Source organism: Solea senegalensis, linkage group LG3, assembly GCF_019176455.1.
Source record: "Solea senegalensis isolate Sse05_10M linkage group LG3, IFAPA_SoseM_1, whole genome shotgun sequence".
Lineage (NCBI taxonomy): Eukaryota > Metazoa > Chordata > Actinopteri > Pleuronectiformes > Soleidae > Solea > Solea senegalensis.
Window position 1 is genome coordinate 7,043,725 of NC_058023.1, and position 23,886 is coordinate 7,067,610.

The window sequence follows — 23,886 nt, forward strand, 5'->3', positions numbered from 1 at the left end:
AGCTACGACACAGAATGTGCCATCGGGAAATTTGACCAATCAGCGGAGGCCTGTGGTGCTCAAAACTTCAAAAAGGACACTTATACGGCTTGGTCTCTGCGGGAAAATCTCAAAGGCTAATGATGGAAAGTTGATTAAATCAATCAGGTGTGTTGGAGCAGGGAAAACATTTAAAACATGCAGGACAGGGGTCCCTGAGAACCAGGATTGGGAAAGACCAAATATAGTGAAATCAGATGAATATGAAGGTACAAAAACGAATGTTTTTTAAGATGCTGAGAGATAACACTGATTTAGGTTGAGGGGGGGGGAATGATCTCCCATAGAACAGCCAATAGAAGGCACCTTCTCTCTGTGAACTGCCCTGTGATTGGTCAAAGTCTCCCGCTACAAGCCAGCTTGACCAAAGTCTGGAAACAGAATCTGGCAGTGGCTCTCAAATGAGGGTCAGTGAGACACTAACAATGACCAATGAAATGTAAATAAATGCTCACTTTGTAATCTTCAATTGTTCATAGACTACTTTCTAATCAAAAGAAATTGCTGTACACTCAAATTATTGCAAAGGAAATACATGAGGTAATAACCAAAATATGTTGTATCTAGTCCTGATCTTTGGATGATGAAAGAAATGAAATCCCCTGCTCTAAAGAACTATGGTCTGCCTCACCAGCTGTGGCTGATCACAGTGACCCCTCCCTCCCTCCCTCCCTCCCTGCCACTTCCCCGACATTCCTACCAGGAACAGCGAGTAGCGGTCAGCAGCAATCAGCTCATTGATGTGCAGGAAGATCTTGTGGCAGAGTGCTGTCACATCCAGGTGACTCGACACTTCCTTCACCAGCTCCAGCAGCCGGGCGCAGCGGTCGCCCTCGGTGCCACTGCCTCCCCCGCTGCTGCATCCACCTCCGTGACCGCCGTCACCTCCAACATGGCCGCCCTCGCCCATCACCGGGCCACGCAGAAGAACAGTCTCGCGGTCTGCGTCGCTCAGAAATGTCAATGAGCCCTCGGAGTCTTTCACCACGATGGGTCTGAGCGGGCGGTCGAACTCTGACGCTGAGATTTTGCGAGTAGGGGTGCTGGGGGCCGGGCTGGGGACTGACCCTGGGGAAGGGCAGCGGTTGTCCAAGAGGGTGATGGTTGGCGGGAGGATGGTGGATATGGTAGACGAGCGCTGCTCTAGAGGATTCTCTTTGGAGGCAGATGGTTGGATGGTGTGGACGCGCTCAGCGAACCAGGCATTCACCATCTCCCTGTGCAGGAAGAGACCGTGTCAGATGCTTTGACATAATGTGACAGGGTGAAAAAGACCACGAACAATAGTGAATTAAGTGCATGATTTGTGTCACCTTTCGTAAACAAATCGCTGACATTTTCAAGACAAAGGTGAAATACTTGAATGCGCCAACATCACTGTCCATTGCTTCAGGATGTATATTTGGACCTCGAATAGGTTTTAAAGCTTTGTGTACTTTGAACTTTCCCTCAGGGTTAGAGCAGGTGAAAGTCAGCCCTAGTAATCACTGCCTGAACTCCAACAAGACAACAAAGTCTCCTGTTTCGGCACCAAAAGAAAAGCAGAAATGATTCAGAAACAGTTTGTCTGACTGACTGATGCTGCAGCACAACAAGGACTGTAAACTCTGCAGTGGGAACAGCTTGATAAGAGTGAGGTGAGGTTTTGAGCTGCGGCTTTATACTGAAACCTGATCAACTGGTTTATCAAAACAACACTAGAGACATTTAACAGATGACAACCCAGGCGGCACACACTGCTCTGCAGTGATCAGGTTCAGCCGTGCAGCGGCAGGACAGACGGTCAAAGTTTTTGAGACCATTTGAGTCATGAAAAGCTGCTTTAATGGCATCTTAGTATCAAACAATCAGGCAGGAAATGGGCATCCTCTTTAATGATTCATAAACTGTTCTTTTGTATCTGGTTCCAAAATGGCTAACCATCCTGGAATAATGCAGGCTCATTGCAAAGATTAACTATAAATAAAAAAAATGCACAAGGATGTGATGAATTGCTAAATAGGCCTTTGCTGGAGATGCAGATAAATATAACCACCCATCAATCCACCTGCCACTCCAGTTAATTATATGCTGTTGTGGAGCCACTTTTTCTCTCTTTTGCCTATGCACATTATATGAAAAACACAACGACTTTCTAAACGACAGGAGAGTGCAAGAGAATGCAAACCAACACAGCCAAACCGGGGAGCAGCAAATCGCACCGTAACAAACTCAATCACTGGTAAGCAGGAAAGCACACCATGAAATCAGATGTGTCCATTATTTATGCATCAAATGACTAACTAAGTCCAGGAGGAGAGAAACCAGAGGGACTTCTTTAGCTGAGCACATTCTGTCGCTACCGTGAAGCTCATTACTCGCCGTGTCTATTGCTGCGTTCAAGTGCAACTTGTAACTGCGACATGGGACGTCGAGAACAGGACACCCAGAACCTGGAGCTCTCTGAAGACTTGTCCTTGTCTCATGAACATGGTAAACAACGCCATTTCACATTTGTATACTGGGTCCAGCAGCTCCGATGGTTCCCAAATACAACAGGCAGAACCAGTATCAAATTGTGATGTCACTCTTTGCTCTAGAATCTAACAACTGTTTCCTGAAGGTCTGAATGTTGCCCAAAAAGCTCCTCCTTGACTTGAAGGAGCAGTGGCTCTACGCCAAACCTTCTCAGGATGAATGGACCCTCCGTCCTTTCTCTAAGGCGCAAACCAGACGCCGTCATTTCAGCCACTTGGATCCAAAGCCTCATTCCTTTGGTCACTCACCAAAGCCCGTGGCCGCCGCTTAATCAAAAGCTTTGACTTTTCGGGGTCTCAGCGTTGAACTTAGTCCATGTGCTGAGCTGCTTTTTGTTCAGCTCATGCATGTTGTTGCCACTCCACGCCGCTAATGTGGATATCTGCTGGATCAAACCTAATGTGATCTTGTGTGTGATCAGGCAGCATGTTTGTGTGTGAGCACCTAATTGGATGTGATAGCGGAGACACTCTAATCAGCCAACACACTGTATAATCAACCCCTGCAACCCAGTCACACGCACACAGACATCTAACAAAAGCTCACCTCATAGGAAATAAGCCCTTTTAATATATAATAATTGCACAATCTCACAGCTAAACAACCTTTGTTGAATAGAAAATAAAGTTTGTCTTGTTTTGTAAACTGCTCACTCCCTGCACCAAAGTCCATAAAGAAAATATGGGATTTTACATCACAGCAAACAGGAGTTGTTGATCAAGTGCTGCCTTTATCAGTAAGTTCAAAGTGTTATTTTGTGACTTCTGTGATTGAAATCCTTCTCTCAGATTGACCTCAGTGGCACTAACTTCCCAAATGAGGCAGCTGTAGACCAGCACCACCTGTGTCCCCATGGACTAAAAACGCAGATTTTCTCTATGGAGTTTGGTGCAGGAGAGGGAGCAGTTTACAAATCAACAGAAATGCCACGTTCCAGTCTGAAAAGGCTATCAAACAGTGAGCTACAGCGGCCGACATGTTCTTGAGATAGCCTACACTTGAACAGATGTCGATTTTATTAGCGGTAAGTCGTTTGTTGCGCACCTAAAGTGAGTTTTTTTTTCCCCCTCTTGACCACTGGCATTCATGTTTTCACTGAGCGCTTACAACCACACTTAAAAAACCTGAAGCTGTTTTTAACCAAAGTTTTCAAACAAGCTGAAAGTCATATCGTGTTTTCCTATCAACGGCTCCGTTCACCTGAGTGAATGACCCAAAAAAAAACGGTAAAAGGATCTGGCCATGACATTTACCATGCTATTTTTGGGCCATGATTCAGGCAAATAAAACCCCCCAAAAAAGCTCCTAAAAGCCCCAGAGAATGGGTTGTTATCTGCGTGCACTGTGTCAGAACCAGTCAGGTTGAGTCGTCTTTACTCCATCACCCGCTGAGCCGCCTGCCCTCCCCGCAGAGCACGACCCTAATGTATCCACGGGAGGTGTGGCTGAATCAATACCTCTCTAGGAAAAATGCCTCTCAACCAGAACGGCAGACTGGCTGACGTGGGCAACCGCCTCGCGCCACGCCAATCAACTTTTTCACTCTTTACAACACAGTTGACAAACAGCAGGAGAGGAAAACATGTGACAATCCTGTTTATGGAAAGATATTTTGACACTGAGATGCAATCGAGATTTGTTTTTCTTTTGGGCCGTAGTGGGATAAAAAGGAAACCAAGTGAAGTTGCCATGGCAGTTTAAGTGGATAATGGGGTCTGAATGGGTTTGTCACTAAAACAAACAGACGTGGAGTGTCCTGATGAAGTGCTGCCAGGCTGATGAAACGTCCAGATATGCCTGCTGCAGGAAAAACAGAGAGCCTTATATAGCTGCTGAACGATTTGGAAATGAAATGGCCAATTTTCTGAGCTTCTAAATTTGGAGGAGGCTGCAACAGAAGAAAAAGCAATTTCCTTTAATGGCACAAGCACCCGACGTGGAGGGGTGGGCTTGTATAATTATCACCGAGGACCCATTCAACAGAATGCTGTGAATTAAAGGGCAGTAAAAGTTAATGTTTAAAGGGCCCTGTGCAACTCTCAGAGCTGTTACTGATTGCACGGCGGCAGGCGAAACGGTAGAAAGAGAGAGCTGAGCTGTGAGAAAGTGGAGACACTAACCTTGTTTCCATTGAAATAGTGTCACAAATTGTCTAAAAAGACACGGCACACTCGTCTTCCACTGCTCATGAATGAATGTTTGGGGGTTTGTAGAAGTCAGGGGTCGGTGGTGGCAACTTTTAAAGTCCAGCCCACGACAGAAGAGGGATATGAAGATGACGTACGGTGAATAAATAATAAAGGTTGAGGAATGCTGTCATTTCCTCTTAAGTCCAGAAATTCTATGCTTTGAAGAACTGAAAAAAAAGTTTCGCTTTAAAGTTTAAACGAGGTGACAAATTGATAAAAGGTAGAGGTTTGTCAGTCATCATCTGACCGCTTTATCCTCCACCGCGGGGGGTGCTGTGCCAATCTCAGCTACATCGGGCGATAGGCGGGGTACACCCTGGACAGTTCGCCAGTCCATCGCAGGGCCAGACACACACAGATAGAGACAAACAACCATTCACTCTCACACTCACTCCTACAGTCAATTTAGAGTGTCCAATTTACCTAATCCCCACATTGCATGTTTTTGGACTGTGGGAGGAAGCCGGAGAACCCGGAGAGAACCCACGCACTCACGGGGAGAACATGCAAACTCCAACCCGGGTCTTCTCGCTGCAAGGCGAGAGTGCTAACCACTAAACCACCGTGAGACCCGGTAGAGGTTTGTTTTTATTTAAATTCCCTAAATTGACATACATAGAACAAATATGGTATAGTGACAGTATGGCAGCATTTATTTATTTTTTTACAGTTTCAATTTGCTGTTGTGGTAGTTTCCTTGTCGTACCTTCCTTGTCTCCTTCCCTCTCCCGAACTTTCTAAAGCCAAATGCTTAAGCAACCAACACTTCCGTCTCTCCCTCAAGTGTAAAATCTTCAATTCAGCTTTTGTGTGGACAGATCGACTTTTATGGACGCATGGACACACACCCACTGATGCACCAACTGTTCCAGTTATTTATGTATTTATTTTTATGCAATACTGCATAAATATTCATTTTAATCTCGAAAGCCAGGCGATGGAAACAAACCAACTCTTACCCCCTTTTTTCACCCCCAAAATATCACCCACTTTTTTTATGCGTAAATCAAAACATACAGATGGAAACGCACCTTGACGGAACACCTGACCCCCACCTCTTTCCCTATCCCCACCCACCGCAGGATGCTCCCTGTGTTGGATGAGACCAGTGCGCTCACTTCCTTTGCTTTAACAGAGCGAGGGTAAAGTGATACCTGCAGCACAAACAGTCCAAAACTAACAAGAGGGAATCACACAATCACAGCCGCGCGCACTCAAAAGCAAACGGACTTTTTTTTTTTTTTTGCACAGAGAAAACTACACACTCACATTCTGCCTGTGCAGGCTACACACACACACACACAAGTGTAAACACAGTGATTAATATGGGTTGACTGTGCACCGCGGTTACCTTGACGCTTTCCTGATAAAGTAGGAGTGAGTGAACTCCAAGTGGTCGTCCAGCCACGCTTCCATCCTCTCGCGTTCCGGGGAGCAGCAGCAGTCCTCCTCCTCCATGGCGCAGAGGAAGCCCAAGACAGAGGCGCTGCTTACCGTCTACATGAAGAGGCTGTGCGCGCGGATAGAACGCGGTACCGAATAATGAGCGCGCGCGAGAGAGAGAGAGAGCAGGTCAGAGGAAGAGAGAGTGATCGAAATAGAGAGAGAGAGAGAGAGGAGCTATACAGGCTGGTTCGCTCGGTCAGTGCACGCGGATCATAAAGCTGTGACTGTTTGTGCGCTTCCTCTTTGGCGAAGCGACTGAGAGGGAGAGAGAGGGAGAGAGTTGCCCCCTCTCTCACCCTGTCACGATAAAGGACGCAACAGTGTACACACACACACACACACACGGTGTAGATAAATAGATAGATATTCCAATTCATTCTTTATTACAGACACATAAAGTGGCACAATGCAACACTAGACTCCAAAAGAACTTGATAATAAATATAATATAAATAACTATACTCTAATAACTATTCCCAATTGAAATTGTAATATGACGTTCACAATAAAACCATATTTATGACGCAAAAAATATTATAACTTGATATGAAGTGGTGGCACAACAAACCCTAACCCTTAAAATGAATATATTTATTTTACAAGAATAGCTTCTAAAACACAACATTATTTTATTGTTTTGACAGGAAGTAGCCACTCTTTACACATCGAACAAATCAGGTTCATGGTACCAGTTGGGTAGAGATAACATAATAATAATATTTGCTTCTTGCACTAAGTTTAGGAGGGCCACACGGTTGGGTAGTGGTTAGCACTCTCGCCTTGCAGCGAGAAGACCCGGGTTCGAGCCCCGGTTGGAACAAGGGCCTTTCTGCATGGAGTTTGCATGTTCTCCCCGTGTGTGCGTGGGTTCTCTCCGGGTTCTCCGGCTTCCTCCCACAGTCCAAAAACATGCAATGTGGGGATTAAGTAAATTGGACACTCTAAATTGACCATAGGAGTGAGTGTGAGAGTGAATGGTTGTTTGTCTCTATCTGTGTGCGGCCCTGCGATGGACTGGCGAACTGTCCAGGGTGTACCCCGCCTATCGCCCGATGAAGCTGAGATTGGCACAGCACCCCCCGCGACCCTCTGGTGGAGGATAAAGCGGTTAGATGATGACTGACTGACTAAGTTTAGGAATGCTGTAGTTTGAAAGTGTCCAAAGCGAGATGCTGAAGCAGGAACAGTGTCAGCCAAATCTCAAACATGTGCAGAAATGCTGTTCAGTCACTGGTTCTAGAAGTCGCTCAACCCTGACCTTTACAACAAACCCTAACTCTGAACATGTATTTATTTTATAAGAATAGCTTCTTAAACAAAACTATGTTATTAAGTCCAGGTTCTCCCTGGGGCTGTGGTTGAGAACACGGAGGCTGTAGACGTAGCTGCTAAACTTCCTGTCAAATGTGTGGATGGAGTTCTCGCCGGTGACAAACTACTCCAGGATTCTCTTGGAAATGTCCCAGACTGCGTTCACACCAATCCAAACAAACCTCATCGGGGGCAACCACTCAAAACAACAAAGCTCCTGGAGAGTCACTGGATACATCGTACAGTGTTTTCATGTGTGAAATTGACCGAGATCTTCTTTTACCAAGTAGCGATACATTACACATATTTGTCAACACTTTAGTCAGAGTCAGGGCAAGTTAGACGTCTTTAGAAGTTGACAGGTCATCATGTATCTGTCTGAACTGTCCGTTCCTCTTAACTAATGTCTCTAACGTCAGGCAGCCTATATACGGCCTCTATAAAAGTACCATGGAACAGTCTCGAGGGAAAAGTTCTGGGAAGGTTAGAAGGATGTTCCCATGAGGTTAGAAAGTAACGTTCCCTAACATTCCCACATTCCTCTTCGGGTAGATTTATTGTTGTAGTTTATGGAATGATCCATAGTAGATGAGTAATTCTACTTCCATGATGTTTTATGGATGTGTTTCACTTTCTGATAGCTGCGTGACACTGTTTATGTAACCACAAATGACGGTTATGTCAGGACCTTCTGGGAACGCTCCAGGAAATAATAAAAAAGAATAGTTGAACATTTCTAGAATTATCTTTAAACAGTGAGGTACTTGAGATTTCTCCTTGTATCAAACTGGGAACAGGCAGGCCATCAAAAACGTGGCCTTAGACCCAATCCTGACATCCGGAATCTGACCACAGACGGGAAACGCAAGCTGACAAATCCCGTAATTACAACCTAAAACCTCAAGACTAGCTTGTGGGAATCCACTGAATTGATGGCAGGTAGCAGAACTCAAGTAGTCTGTGGTAGAGAAGAATATATATATGTACAGTATATGATTTTAACAAAAATGACAACTGGAGCTGAGATGATACCAACAACATCAAGGTTCAATTCATTTCAGTCAACCATTCGTCTTTTCTACAATATCCACAATTGACTCAGAAACATGTTATTGTAGCACTCTTGCCTTTCGAGCAAGAAGACCTGGGTTCCCGACCCGGTCGGGACAAGGGTCTTTCTGCACGGGTTCTCCGGTTTCCTCCCACAATCCAAAAACATGCAGATTTTGGGAATTAGGCGCTATGTCAGCCCTATGGGACTGGCTCTTCCTATGGAGGATGAGGCGGTAGAAAATGGAAGTGCTATTTGTTATGTAGCCAAGAACAATACTTCCGAAAAACTACTTTAAAAATTACACAAAGTACACAAAAACTACCCCTACTATTACTAAAAAAAACTACTACAATTACAGTAACATTAATCAATTACAAATCCACAGCTTAAAAACACCAAAGGCTAAAATCTGACTAATTTTACTGACTAATAGTCTGTGGAGCAAAAGAATGAAATCCAGCAAAACTCTTATCAACCCTTCCAAAGTATGATACCCTCATTTGTGTTTATTTAACTTTCTTGTCCTGTATGCAAGAACGGACATTAGTCACCTCTGGGGAATAAACAGTAATGGTGGCTTATGATTCTTTTGTATTTTTAGATATTTGGTTTATACAATAGTGACTTGTAAGCGGACCTTTTCGCCTTGACATTTGTTGTGATGACTTCCCATGAAAGACGCAGATTGTTTCTCACAGTCCAGTAATAGTCTTCAATAACAGACCAAAGGAAGGCAAATATTGTAAAGTGTGTATTTGGGAAACTTTTCAAGATACCCAGATTGGTTCAAATTTAGAGGAATGACTGTTTCTTCCGACATCCGACTCATGTCGTCCGCTTACTCGTCTCGCTTGACCTTAGCCTCTGTGATTAAGCTGCTAATTCCAAATAAACAATTCCCAATAAACCCAAAGCAATAATTAACTTTTCAATTTTCTGTGAATCACATCGCTGGAGGAACTCTGGGCTTTTATTGATGGAGTCTAATGGCTTTCAGCATCTGTGTCTGCACTCGCTCGGTCGGTCTCCAGTGTCCTCCCAGCTGGACGCTCGGTCCCCCACCGGCGGTGTTACCTTACCAGCAGATGGTGGCCGCTTGTCCCGAGGGTAACCCACTCGGCAGTAGCACCCCAACCCCCTCCAAGACTTCCATCCCTCCCTCCCTCCCAACGGCACAGAGAACCAATCAGAGACAACATACAATCTATTTGTCCACATATCAAAAAACCAAAGTCTCAGTAGGACAAAATGTCCTACAAATGACTTTTGAATGGAAATCAACTTAGTTATCCTTGTGGATCAAAGTTTGGGTGAACCCCCATAACAGCAGATGTTTATTCACTGGATATGTGAGAAATTTGACCTGCTGGTGGCGCTAAAAGAAAAGTAAGGGGATCACCGCGGTCGATAGGAAGCGATTCCTCACGGGAACATAAATGTCAGCCACTAGTTTATTTCAGTCTCGAATCAAAGTGGTAAATTAACAGACTGACTGACATTAATCGATGCTTTCAGCTCAAACAAAACAACAAGGCTTTGGCTTTCTAAAATAAAGATTCCAATAATCTATACTGTCGATTATCAGATTATCAGGAGATTATCAAGCATTAGAATGATCCATTAAGCATGAAATCTCGCCTAATCTTCACCTAACCCTAACTTTAATCCTTATTTTCTAACCCTAAAACTAAGTCTTCAAAGCATCAAAAAGCCACTGAGGTTGTGAGACAAGCGATTGCTTTGAGACAAAAACGATCTGCACAACCATAGAAAGAAGCACTCATATACACACACACACACACAGTTAAGTCCCTCAGGCTCCTAAAGCCCTTTTTAATGTGTTTTAGGGCCGAGCTGGTCACAACTTGTCGGTGCCAGTCAATGTTATCCTGCTGTAACTGCACAGCTCCACCAACCACTAAAGATTTCAAAAGAAAAAAGAGTCTAGTCAATACTATTGTCAAAGAAAATCTGTGAAAGTGGGGATGATTGCAGAGAACTAGACTCTGCACAGAAAAGCAGAAGACGGCGTCTGTTCAAAAGTGTTTCAAATGTCTCACTCACAAGCTTATTATTAGTCAATAATATTAAACATTAAACGTGCTTACTTTTCAGCATTGTTTCTCCTCCTTGCTTCTCTATGACAAATTGAAAAATGTCATTTTTTAACATACAACCAAACAATGAAGCGATTCATTGTTAGTTGCCCTACCTAAAACCAACATTACTCATGTTTCTCCCTCATTTCCTGTTTTATTTTGATATTTCTTACCACACATGTTCTACTTCCTGCCCTTGATTGGCTGCCCCACCTCACCGTGCCTCACCTGTGTCCAATTATCACTTTTTTTTGTCAGTCTGCTTGGTCTGTGTGTGTGAGTTTGACCTTGCTGTGCATCTGCGTCATGTTCTTCAGAGTATTTTGGACTTTCTCTCCGTCTGCCCACCACCTGGACAACGTGGAAGCCTTTTCAATGTCCTTCACAACTCCCACGCTTCCGTCTTTTTGTAAGTCTGCGTTTTGGCTACTGCTGGAAAACCTACGGTTTAAGAAAAGGGCTTAATTAGTTCAGACGTCTGGCCGCTCCTTGTTGTGTTGTGTTTTCTTTGACTTTGTTTACATGGACAGAAATATTTCGATTTCAACACGATGGAGACAATCGCCTGCCATCTAAACGCCGTCATCTGATTACTTTAACCAGAATAACTCGTAATCAGACTATGATCTGTAACATGTAAAGGAAATAATGTATCAGTCAGAAAACAGTATAATGTAAATTAAGTCACTGTAAACAACAATTTTTAAAAAATAAATTATTTGGTTGTACACAAAATTGTAATTCAAACAATTCAACAAACCTTTTATATAAACAAAATGTATAACGTTATATGAGATTTTTATAAGATTTTTGTCTTTGTCAAGTTCCTAGGATCAAAAATGTGTAAAAGAAGCCATCAACTGTTGTTGACATTAGGGCTGAAACAATTAACACTTTTTTAACTAAACAATTTTTTAAATTTTTATAAAGAATTAAAACATTTTTTACAGGTTTTTCAGCTCCTTAAATGTGAATATTTTCTGGTTTCTTTGCTCCATAGAACAAAGAAATCCTTCAAACAATACATCATTTCCAGCTTTTGTTATTAATCGAGAAAATAGTCAGACGGATGAATCGATTATGAAAATAATCCATTGTTGCACCCTGTCACCTCAAACCAGACGCTGCTGACGTCTTTATAGAGGATTTTGTGACTTTGACACACAAATTATATCCCTGACCACTTGTGACCAACAGTAAACACTCCACTGTACTGTCGGCGACGTGTCATTAACCTTCCAGTTTCCCTGTTTCAAGTACCTGAGGTCAGACACTTAAACCCCCCAAGGTCCTGGTCTATAAACTACTTTTAAAAACCGATATGTCTAGACCAGTGGTTACTAAACTAAGGGCCAGGACCTCCTGCGGTGTCGCAAGAGGATTTTCATTAATCAAATACAACAAAAAAGCAATGAGGGTGGGAAAAAAAAATCTGTATTTTTGTTAGAATTGTTTAAAAATATAGAAATTGTGATTTTCTTTTGACCTTGTGAGATCAGTGTTGATTATCGGCAGAATCAGTTACAGAAGGTTAATTCTTTGGGTTAACGTAATTTTGAGGGTCAGGGGATAGAAAGTTCTCTTCTACTCTACGCTGGCTTTGGTTTGGTCTAGGAAAGTATTTGGTCACATTCATGATGACTTCTGGGTCAAGACTATCCAACACTTTGCATTCCCTCAATATTCGACCATGATCCTCACAGAAAACATTGATTCAGGTTATTTTGCTGGCCGTTGTTTTCCCTCTTGTGCCTGATAAACGTGCCAAATTCACGTTCCTGAGATGATAAACTGCATTAAATACTTTACAAGACAATTTTTAATTTTTTCCCCATATAGAATTGAGCAGGAAGCAACTGATTTCTGTGTAAAGACGGTGGAGTAATGGGCAGAGAATGAGGTCACGCAGCTTCTGTGTGAGTTGTAATCTGAGCCCGTGTTCTTTGTCTGGGCAGCCACTCTGGCCACACTATACGTCTACATGATGAGAACCCATCCATATGAAAACATTAAGCCTTGTTCCAGCGTTTATGATGTGAGATAGCGGGGTTCAGTGCAATTTTGACCGTCTGCATAAACACTCACATTATATATATATATATATATATATATATATATATATATATATATATATATATATATATATATATATATATATATATATATATACTGTATATATTTGTTTAGGGTTTGTCGTGTCTCTCAACGTTTCATTGTGATGTAGCAGCGCTACCTTGTTTAGTCTTTAATGTACAGCATGATTTTTTTTTTGCTTGATAACAAACCTGTTGACATGAAATTTTTTGATAATTTTGCCTGCGTTCATAACCCGGCTTATATAAATGTACTCATCTTTTGTCCATTCTTTTCAGGTTTGTGACTGAAATAATTAGCACCAGAATCATCCACCTCATCATCATGACATGTCTGCTCCTGAAGTCACAGGCTTCTATGTGAGTGTTTTCATCCATTCATAAGCAGTGTGTGTTGTGTTCTGTTTACAGCCACCGAAACATCAGGACTGTGGGCAGAACAAAAATCTCCACTAACAGCTGGATAACAGCAGTGAAGAATTTACTGTACGGTTGTTGCACAAGTTCAAATAAAAGTAAATATTGCATGAAATATGTACACACAGACACATACCACACACATCCAGGCATTATGCAACACAATAATGGGCCTAAGGTACTGTATGAAAAGCAAACAGACATGAATCAGTAACACACACACACACACACACACACAGTCAAAAATAGAGGTTTACTGGACTATGCCCTCAGGCCTCTCTCCGTCTGGAGCCGCTCAGTAAACAAGTCTGAGGCACGAAGGAAGGAAATAAAAGCCTGAGCGAGCCATCGGCCATACCTTAACCAGACACAGCTCACACATGAACACACAGCTCACAGTGATTGGATATCGGTGTTGTCAGAGGGAGAACCTCCACAATTCCAGCTTTGACCCGTCAACTTTTTAAAAAAGCCGTCCTCTCAGCATCCCCTCGGATCCAGAAAAACAGAACTGTTTGTGAGCAGAGCTATGTTTAATGGTTTCCCTTCATCCCCGCGAATGTCTGAGGAAACACAGACGCGGGTCTGCACAGTGTCAGCACAGAGAAGGGACAACAGGAATAAATCTCACACGAGGGAGAGCGACAGAGCTCCTCCCGTGCAGAATGAGTGGCATTGTTCTTCGGAAATCACAGCAGAGTGACAGTGCGCGTTGAAAAAAAAACCGTTGTATAATTTGTCCTTTAAGCCTTAACTGTTTGTCTTCTGACTTGAAGGACAGCGGCTGTCATGGCAACAGAAAACATTTACAGCCTGACTCAGAGGTCAGAGCTGATGTTCCAAACATCTTACTAAAATGCAATTTCCTTGGCGAGATAAAGTAAACTTGTTTCTTCACATTATCTGTGCAAGCCCCATGTTGTCCTGCTGTGAACTGGCGTTGGCAATTTAGTCGTTTGAAAAACACAAAGCAAAAACAGTTGGAAATCCAAATTAGAAAGAAAACAGAGCAGACCCTTATTTTCAAAGGCTGCTTCAATTTAGAAAATTGTTCCATCTGCTTTTTTTGCACCCACGGTGGAAATGTGGTGGGAATGTTAATCTGCGTTACTGTCGACGGAGAGAGAGAAATTGGTTTGAAGGAAGTATGATGTTTGCTTCTAATCATGGATATGATTGACCTGATTTTTCCAACCACACCTTTCCCCAGGTGCATGCTGGGATAAGCCAAGAAGACTACCACAAAATCTGCAAGGTGAGTGACGCATTGGATTCAATCTAAAAAAAAAAAAAAATCTATTTTCCAACATTAAAAACTCATAAACTACTCTAGAAAAATAGGAAATTTAAATATTATTTTACACCACCCAAAACAAAACCTATATGTGAAAGTCTTAGTGTATGTGAAGTAATAGTTTAATTATGTACATTATATTATGGCCAACAAGCTATTGTTAGCATACTGACTTGAGCTGTTGTTTTTAGCAATTCTTCTAATGCTTCTGCTAATGTTAGCGTTTACTTGACAAGCCGTTGTTAGCATTGATATTTTTATATGCTACCAACTAAACTTTTGCTGTAACTTCTTCTATTCAATGTAACTGCCATTGTCTCATTTTGAAATTATTGGCACTTTTCCACTCTACGGATCTCAAGTCTACTCTGGGTTTTTTTGGCTTTTCCATTGTTGCTTTTTTGGTACGTGCTCTGGCGAGGTTCCAAGCGAGCTGAGCCGATGTCTGACACAGGAATCAAACCAAACAATGCCAAACTGTAGATCAGTGAAAAAGCCTTAAAAGTCCTGGAAAACATGCATTAATCGCCACAATTTCCATTTCACAACCCGTATTTCAGCAGCTCAGTGACTGTGTTAGATGGAATCTGTGCTCCGGTCATGCAGGAAGTACTGAACTAATGAACTAATCTAATGATTCAGCGCACCGTAAACGACTGCTTTGTTCGTCACTAGTTTGTCCACAGCTGAAGGTACAGGAGGACTAATCTGTGGCCTGATGAGTCTATATTCAATAGAGTCAATATTGACCTTGTTTGTAATATAAATCAAAACCTTTGCAGAACTTCATAATGCTTCTGAATGCCCTCCCTCTTAACGTGGGGCTCTTTGCAAATGCCTACTTTCCCTGCAATCTTTCAACACCCACGGGTCCGGCTTAGCTCAGCCAGACACCGTGAGCAGCAACTTATAAGCTGTGAACTTTTCACTTCTCAGTCAAGTTTTTTTTTTTTTTTTGGAGTGATGCTGGAATTGATTGCCTCTCCACCCCTACAGAGGATAAATGGCGCGTGATCACAGACACTCAGCTGAAACATTATCACCCATTTGCATGGCCACTTAGTTTCCTGATGAGCTTTATGCAAATGAGCCCCGAGTCAAAGTTGTTTTGATGAGGAGAGAGTTGCCATTTCAGCTGTATCGCCTCTGCTCCTGTTGGTAGATTGACATGTCACAGTGGTAGACGCTGTTAGAGGAGATAAAGCTACAACAATACAACTCCCCCTGGGGATTTTTTGGTACACTAAAACTGAACTGCCAAGCAGCTATTGGCAGTGTCAGCTATTGGAGCTGACACTGCTGCTTAATTATCAGTCTTCTCCTAAATGACGGACATATTCTGTTGCGAGCGTAAGCCTCGGTCATGCGATCAACTCGGGCAGTAAAGAGAAAAGCTGAACCATGTTATAAAGTCTGGGTTTAGGAGCATTGTTTGAGAAATGGTTCATTGCAGTGGATCTTGTGGCAGCAGAGGATCCAAAACCTCCCGTGTTGCCATGATGTGAAATCACTGATCTTCTCTTTGGACCTTGGTGAGGGTCCATATGGGAAAATGTCAGCTTCCTGTTGGAAAGGTCTGTCTAACTGCATAATACAGGGCCACACCTATTCTGAGTATGTATTTATACTATGCCAGGCATGTTTTCACAGATATTGCGTGAGTACATCTTAGAACTGCACTTTAGAAAATCACGACCTAGCTCTTTTCTGCTTTCGATCCCGACCTAGCTTGACCTTTTGAAATATGAGTTTGCCAAAAAAACTGGTACATTCCTTTTTAGATTCCAGGGTTTGGACCACTAATAATACTTCACTTTAATACCCTCCTTCCTATCACTTGTCTCCCAGAGGACTTTGGCTTTTTGCTTCATTCCTGGGAATGCGTTCAATTCCCCAGTCATCTCGCTCACATGAAAGATACATTTGTCCTGATCTCAATTACGGCTCAGATTTATGGCCATTTCCACGGCGATCATAGCAATTGTAACTCAAAAAAGAGCCTTACAGGAGATACTGTCACCTGGAAGGCATCAGTTTTCATGGTAATGTGTAAAGAGTAATGACTCGGTGGAGCTGTCGCACCAATTCCTGCCCTAGTTTGCTTGAAAGATGCGTGTATTTCAGCGATGGTTTGTTTTCTGAGGATACCGGAGAAGTGCAGGGGGAAACAAAGGGTAGATTAATTCTGGCAACTAATGTAATTAGGCCAAAGATTTACTTTAGCGCTACAGTCCTTTTTGAAATATGTACACACGCTACATGACATTTGTCTAAAATCAAACAAAAGCCTTTAATAAGTGCATTCGACAACCACTACAAGACCTGGTGGTACTAAATCTTTCGTCCAGACATTTGACTTTTGGACTTTTTTCATTTGACTTCCCATGGTTGCATGTGTTTGCCAGGGTCCAGGTGCACACCAAAGTAAAAGTATTGTGAGAGTGGTGGAAAGATTTGTCACAGCGAACGTGACGGACCTAAAAGAACATGCTGATTCATCTGAATTCTCACCACAGTCCGAGGCCAAACCTGAGTCACCATAGAAAAACCTATGAAAGCTGTTGGTCTCCCATTTTCCCACATCAGAATGAATCAGGCCAGGTGTGTGTGTGTGTGTGTGTATGTGCAGCTGACATAAGCTGTCTTGGGGATCAATTTCAGACTAACGTCCAATTAATCAGGAACACCTTGAATACTGCGGATTATTTTTCCTTTTATTTTAGTGGGAACTCGCATTGATATTGAGACCTAACCAATACAAGGTCAGTTAGCAGCATCACTGACTGTATGTGGATGTGTCATACTTCTATTTCTCAAAGTTCCACATAATTGGAAATATAATTGTCCAATACTTTCTCTTTTCCACCTACCCGTCAGTTTCAGGCGCGTGCGTGCGTGTGCACGTATGTGGAAAATCACCCTGTGTGGAAACACTGTAGGGGGGAGCGGGAGAAATCAATGTTGAGTGGAAACACACTCATTAGCGGCGTTAGTGCAGGTGTGCGTGCGGGCGCGCGCGCATTTGTGTGTGTTTGTTGTGTGATGCCCCAGGGTTGTGCTCAGATGTTGTTTGGTTACTAACGTACACACACACACACACACACATGCGTAATGCGCTCGCCCCCGTGTCCCATGATGCACTTGTGTCCACACAGGCCTGATCAGTACAAACTGCTCATCCACACGCTCCCTGGTCAATTATTACAGTCGTGGTGAAAAGCAGAGACACTGTCACGAGAGAAATGCTGTGATTATGGAGCCACACTGTGAGCAGTAGATACGGGAAGAACACACAAATCAACAAATGGGTTCAAAAAAGATATAAAACAGGAATGTTGCCGAGTGACATGAGATTTGACAATGATACAGTTCATAGTATAGAGTCTGAAAGACATAATGTCACCATAATGTATTCCAAACATCTATGGAGGCAACACAGACTATCGCCTGGAGGTTTAGGAAGTCGCTCTACAGCAGGGATTCCCAATTAGCTTTGCCCCAAAAAGTCAAAACATGCAGGGATAAACACTCGCACAGTCCACAAACACTGCAAAAGAAACATCCTGTCCAACACACAAACACACACCTGTTTATAGGCAAGTCTGCAAATGACTTCTTGCTCAAGATTCCGTCGAACATGCAACAAACTCGCTTTTCCAGCTCCACTGAGCTAGTTAATTGTAACTAGTCAAATTCAAGATATTTCTAATTCATCTCAATTCAATATACAATAAGGCTCAAGTTTGAATTAGTTGATGATCGCAAGTAGTAGTGATAGTTGTGATGTAAGTGGATTTTAGATTCAGGTGACTGTAGGAGCATGGCCTCTTCTTGTATGAGAATAGACCGCGGGCGTTAAAGAAACACCGGTTGCAAGATAGTGGCGCTTTTCTGTCGTCCAATCAGCTGACTATCGTGGGTCTAGCTCCACACGTACAGTATCGTACCATTACCCTTGTACCCCAAGAGAAGGTCACTGGAAAATGGAATGGTTGGGGCTGGTTATTTTGGTGCTATTCCTAATGGAAAGGCAAAATATGTACTGTACTGAATGAACTTAGTACAAACATACATGTAGATTTTTTATTATCTGCCAATAAACCCTCCTAAAAGTTACTCATTGGACCTTTAGAGCCCCAAACGTCGGTGCCTACCAGTGGTTCCAACAGAGGAACTGCTCCAGACAGCACAGGATAAACCGCAATCCCAATCATCTCAATCTGAAGCGTTTAGTTAATCCTCTGAGTCAAGTGCATCAGGAACATTTCTGGGATCGAGTTACTCTCTATTATTGTACGCTTTAGTGGAAAAATAGCAACCTGGGTGATTCTTGTTTTAACAGGACTCCTCGGGTTTCCGAGAAACCGTTTCCTTCTAGGAAGTTTCCCACGGACTGAAGGGTGTTGAAGTGGGAATTAAATGACATAACACATCATTGCCACTCACTCTTCCTCTCAGCTACTGACCAAACGCCAGTGGAGTCGAGTCTGGTCGGCAAAAACAATCAAGGCGACGGATTCTACATTGACGCCTTAGGCTTTCAAACCTTACTTCACTCGTGTCACTTTGTTTTTGTTGTGGAGCATTTAATGGAGAACCTATTTTCTGCTAAAGCACCTCAGGGGCAGTCCGACCGCAAACCTGCCTCATCCGCTCTTATGAAGCTTCTGACCTACCTTTTAAGACTTTCATTAGCGTTTTTGTGTCCCGTGGTGGTGTAAATGCTGTTTTGGTGGATTTTTAACTCCCTACACATGAGAACATTTCCCTTCTTTTAATTGTGTTCTTTGTTTAGCTGCTGCCAGTGGGGAAATGTTCTGCATTTGTGGTTGTCATCAGATGTGCGTCTCTGCAGACACTGTGTACACTATGTACTTCTGGTAGTCACCCGTGCTCTACACCTAAAATGTACAACATTTTTTTTTTTTTATTTGCTTTTAGTACGAGCAATTCACAGAGAGAGCGTGAAAGGGAATGATCATTATCAAAGCAGAACAGGCTTTCAGTCCCCGTGGAGTCGAGCTCTAACGACAGCCAATCCTCCAGATCCCATGATGCCTCTCAAAACTGTCTCTTGTTAGACGTTCCGTGTCTGACAGATTGAATCTCAAGATCAACAGCAAATGTGCCCCAATACGTCATTCTTACGACAGTAAAGTCTGAGAAAATGACCCTTAAGACGTTGCCCTGGGCCAAAAGGGACTTCGGACACTTTTGTCCCAGTTTGTCTTTCTTTCAAGCGGGATGTATCATGTCCTGGTAAATCTTTAAAACACTTGCAGTGCCCTGGTTTGCATGTTGTAGCTCAAAAAACAACAACAAAAAAAAACCTGTTTAGTTTGTCCGTTGTGGGCTCCTGTAAAAACACGGTGGTCCAAAATGGCGGGACCAACAGAGCTGACCCTGCTTGTGAACCAACTTTTACATACTGGACCTTTACGTCCTCCAAAACAAACATACTTGTTTTAAAACTACGAAAAAACATTTTTAAAAATTTGAACATGATATTCCATTTCTGCCAAAAATCCTAAATGCTTCACAATGACACATCAGTATTAACAGATATGTTATGCTTAATTCAGTCCCGTCCATTGCTAGAGTAGCTTTATGAGAAGGATAAAGCAGTTAACATCCATAAAACTAGAGATCGGCATCAGAATGTGCTTACCTCTCAGTATTTGTTGGTGAACTCGACTGCATGTTTTGTTTTTGTGGTCTGTCCTGGCAGCTTTAGTGAAGCTTCAAAAGCTTTTGAGCAGAACTGTAGATGCACTGAAGTTACTCTCTTGCTTGTTGTTGTCAAACAGGTTGGGCAGATAAAAACAACCACCCCCTTTTGGAAGTGACATGTAAAACACTGACGTCAGGATCATCCTCATATATCAGGCATCCCCGCCCACATAGTCCAACCATGTTCTGACTTTCAAATAAACAGCACTGTGGCTTCCACCTCGCCTAACGTCAACCTCGCCCAATACCACAAAAAAATGTACTTTCACAAACTACACAGGTAAAGAAGAGTACATATGCCAGCTTTAAATACGGATAAATACTAACAACGTTAAAGGAGAGACAGCACCAGAAAACCCTCATTCTCTCACATGTTCCTTGCAAATAAACACTTTTTTTTTTTTTCTTTTTCCAAATGTACAGCAAGTCTGAGGGGGGCCACATCAAACAATTTGACGGGCAAACTTTGGCCCCCAGGCCACATATTAAACAGTCCTGGTCTTTTATCAAACATACATATCGTGGGATATCCCGACATCACACATCGCTCCAGTAAATATTAACCAATACTGATTACCTTTTCCACTGTGCGTAAGTTGCCCGTACGATTGTCGCGTTGCATCCAGTTATGAATTATATCTGCTAATAAGTGCTGGGACAAGCAGATAATGTCTTGGCATGAGTTTAAGAGGAAGTGAACTTCAGTCAGGCACCTTTGTCCTCAAAGAGGCAGGTCACTTAGCAGCAGAGAAGGTACAGCACATTACAAAAAGACACCAGTGAGCAAGTTCTTCAAACTATGTCTTAAAATTGGACTTACATTCTCTTTTACAAGGCCCCTTCTTGCTCTCAACCAGAACCTCCACAACGAAAACCACTTATCTTACGTCCAATATCTTTGTGCTTGGCGTCGACTCACCATGGATAAGGTAGAATTGTATAGTGAAAGTATATAAAAAGAATAAAATATATACGCGCGTGTATACTTGTATTTGTCGCCTCTTTTTATGGCATAAACGCTGACCTTATCAGGTTAAAAACCTGGTCCAGATCTTCATTTCTGTGGAAGTGGGGTAAGATTTGATTCTTCCGGACTTAAGTGCCGTGTAAGACGTTGAAAGTTCACCCGTCGCAGAGCAAACGAATCGCCTCCGCCGCGCAAACGAATCGCCTCCGCCGCGCTTTAGTGGCATTTTATTAGGTGAAAAACGACTCTACGGTCGTGCTCTCTGTTTGCTCTCTGCCGCGTGCCGCCCCGCGCTAACCAGATTCGCTTCACTGTGGCTGCAGGCTGATGAATAGCCAGCAGTAGGTGTTGAGTAACGCGCCGGGGAGAACGCGGTCCTGAGCATCCATCATAATCATCAGGGCTCGCGCGCTCAGGGAGGTCTGCTCTGGATGTTGATGCTGAGGTGGTTGGCACTCGTGAGCTGGCAGAGCCAGAGTGAACCACCTGTTCTTACGCCCATTAATTCATCAGGGGGGGGAACTCAAGTGGGAACACAATCCCTGGCAATGACTAACAGACCTATCAGTCTTCACACCCGGCATACAGTAATTTTCCAGGGAGTTCCACCAAACGCCGCAGTCTCCAAGGTGTTTTCTGTGCAAACTGTAAATAGGCATGTACAGAAGATAATGTCAGACCCAGCTCAGGTCTGTGACCTTGAGTATCAGCTCCTCCCCTGAGGCAGAGAGTGCAGAGTCCCATTATAACAAAACCTCCATAGACCACCTCCAATCACTGCAACACCGAGTCGTCTGAGTTCAGCAGAAACTTCATTCATCTCCAAATGCAAATGTATTATTATTTTTCGGAATACCTCTTTCATGTATTTGATAGTTCATGCATCATTTGTATTGAAAATACTGCAGTGCAGACATACATTGTAGATTTGTATTATTATTTATCATTTAACAGCTATATTTGATCAGATGGAGGGAAAAATGAATTTATCTCCATCAGTGATCAGCCACGACCATAGAAAAACAAAACAGATTTCCAAAGATCAGATTTTAATTTTATTACTTTCAGGGCTCTGTGGATGCAGAAATCCAATCGTCAATCCCGGTTTATTTATGTTTTTAATCAGATTTGTGTCACATCAGTATATAGTCATAGGTCAGATACTGGTGGTCATGTGACAGCATAATGTATATTAACAGTTAACTCCCGTTAACAAACTCTTAGTCTCATGTACCTGATGTACTTTGACCATGTATGCTGTCGTGTATTATTATAATAATAATAATAATAGTAATATAATGTATTAATAAACTAGTTGTGGCTTTTATACACTTCCTGGTGTTTATTTATTTATTTATTTATTTATTTATTTATTTATTTATGACCTTTCCTTTTACGACCGCCGCCGCCGTAACACTTTCCTGTAATGTGATCGTATCTCGCCGTGCGGCTGCTTTGACACAACCGCAATCTCCCAGTCTGTGAATTTCTGGTTTTATTTTGGCCACAGAGTCGAGGAAGCTATGTTTATTCGACAAAATGCTGAATCTCTGCCGAGCTCCAACGCCACACACCTGTGTATAAGAGCACGCCGTGACCTGTGTGTGTGTGTGTGTGTGCAGCTTATGTAACACCAGTGTTATAGCCTTTGAACTTGCACACGCCTGGAGCTCCCTTATTATTAGTGATAAGAGAGGCCGTAAATCCTTGTCTCCCTCACTCAGGGGCAGCTCCGGTCATTGCCTTAATAAGAAATGATTCTCCGTATATCCTGCCTATTGTCACCCGTTCACAGACTCATCGAATCAGTTTAAAGGCGTCCGATTCCTCTGCTCTGCAGCGGAAACAGGCCCGAGATTCTGCACATCAGTCAGAATCTGTCCTGCTTTTCTAACCCCCGTATATGTCCCACAGAGAGTGAGGTCTGTTCAGTGTTAGTCACATCGGAGCTCATGTACAGAAACTCGTCGCAGGTGTTTAAGTGTCCGAACGGCAGCAAGAAAACTCGATCCCTGGACGTGTGTGCGACCCGCGGTACTTTTCCGAGTAGTTTCCAATGAAGTCTGCCACATTTAGTGTCTAACAAGACGAGCTAAACGAAGCATGGAACAGCTTTTCCACATCTGTTCACATCATTCCCGCTCGCTCCCTGGATTACAGTTCCTCCTCTACGTCTCATCTCACTTTTGCGAGGTTTATTTTTAACCCCGGCTACAGCTTGGAATAGCGTTGCATGCCGGAGATTTGCAAATTAGGGACGGACACAATGTGAACTCGGCTCCAAAAACTCGCAGTAACTGAAAGAACAGCGGGACAGACCAAAACAAAAGGGGAAAGGCGGTAGAAAATGTGGACAAACTTGTCCACATAGAGTCATCTCCCGCTGTTTGGAGACTTTTGATCCGACTTTTCTTTCCCTGCTCATCGTGCAGTTGTCGTTCCCGGAGTGATGAAAAGCACATGGCCTTTGCTTACATGTTCCCATTATAAAGTAATAACTTCCATGCAAGGCCCCGCGGGACTCATCCAAATCTAGTCCAAGAACGGGGCCATTAATCAAAGTGTTACATCCAAAAGGGTTTTTTATACGGCTGCAGGAGGAGAAGATATACCTCTGTGTAAACACACGACTGTCCGCGGTGTTTATATCCTGTCACGGCTTAGAAATGTAGCGCGGCCTCAGTCGCAGTAGAAACACATCAGTGTGCTGTTAGAGATGAATGTCTGATG

General features: G+C 43.0%; 1 protein-coding gene across 3 annotated transcripts in view; it reads right to left on the reverse strand.

Annotated features, from left to right (window-relative positions):
* The window catches only part of pde5ab (phosphodiesterase 5A, cGMP-specific, b), a 63,322-nt gene extending 43,056 nt beyond the window's left edge, over window positions 1-20,266 (reverse strand). For 2 of the 3 annotated variants that reach the window (XM_044020239.1, XM_044020238.1), the window contains exons 1-2: window positions 6,097-6,450; window positions 740-1,256 (exon numbers count right to left, since the gene is read on the reverse strand). In XM_044020239.1, coding sequence (XP_043876174.1) covers window positions 740-1,256; window positions 6,097-6,203 — 624 coding nt within the window. In that variant the 5' untranslated portion in view covers window positions 6,204-6,450. Of the gene's footprint in view, window positions 1-739; window positions 1,257-6,096; window positions 6,451-20,127 lie in introns of those variants that run through there. The other variant, XM_044020242.1, reaches the window with a different exon arrangement.
* Window positions 20,267-23,886: the final 3,620 nt, after the last annotated feature.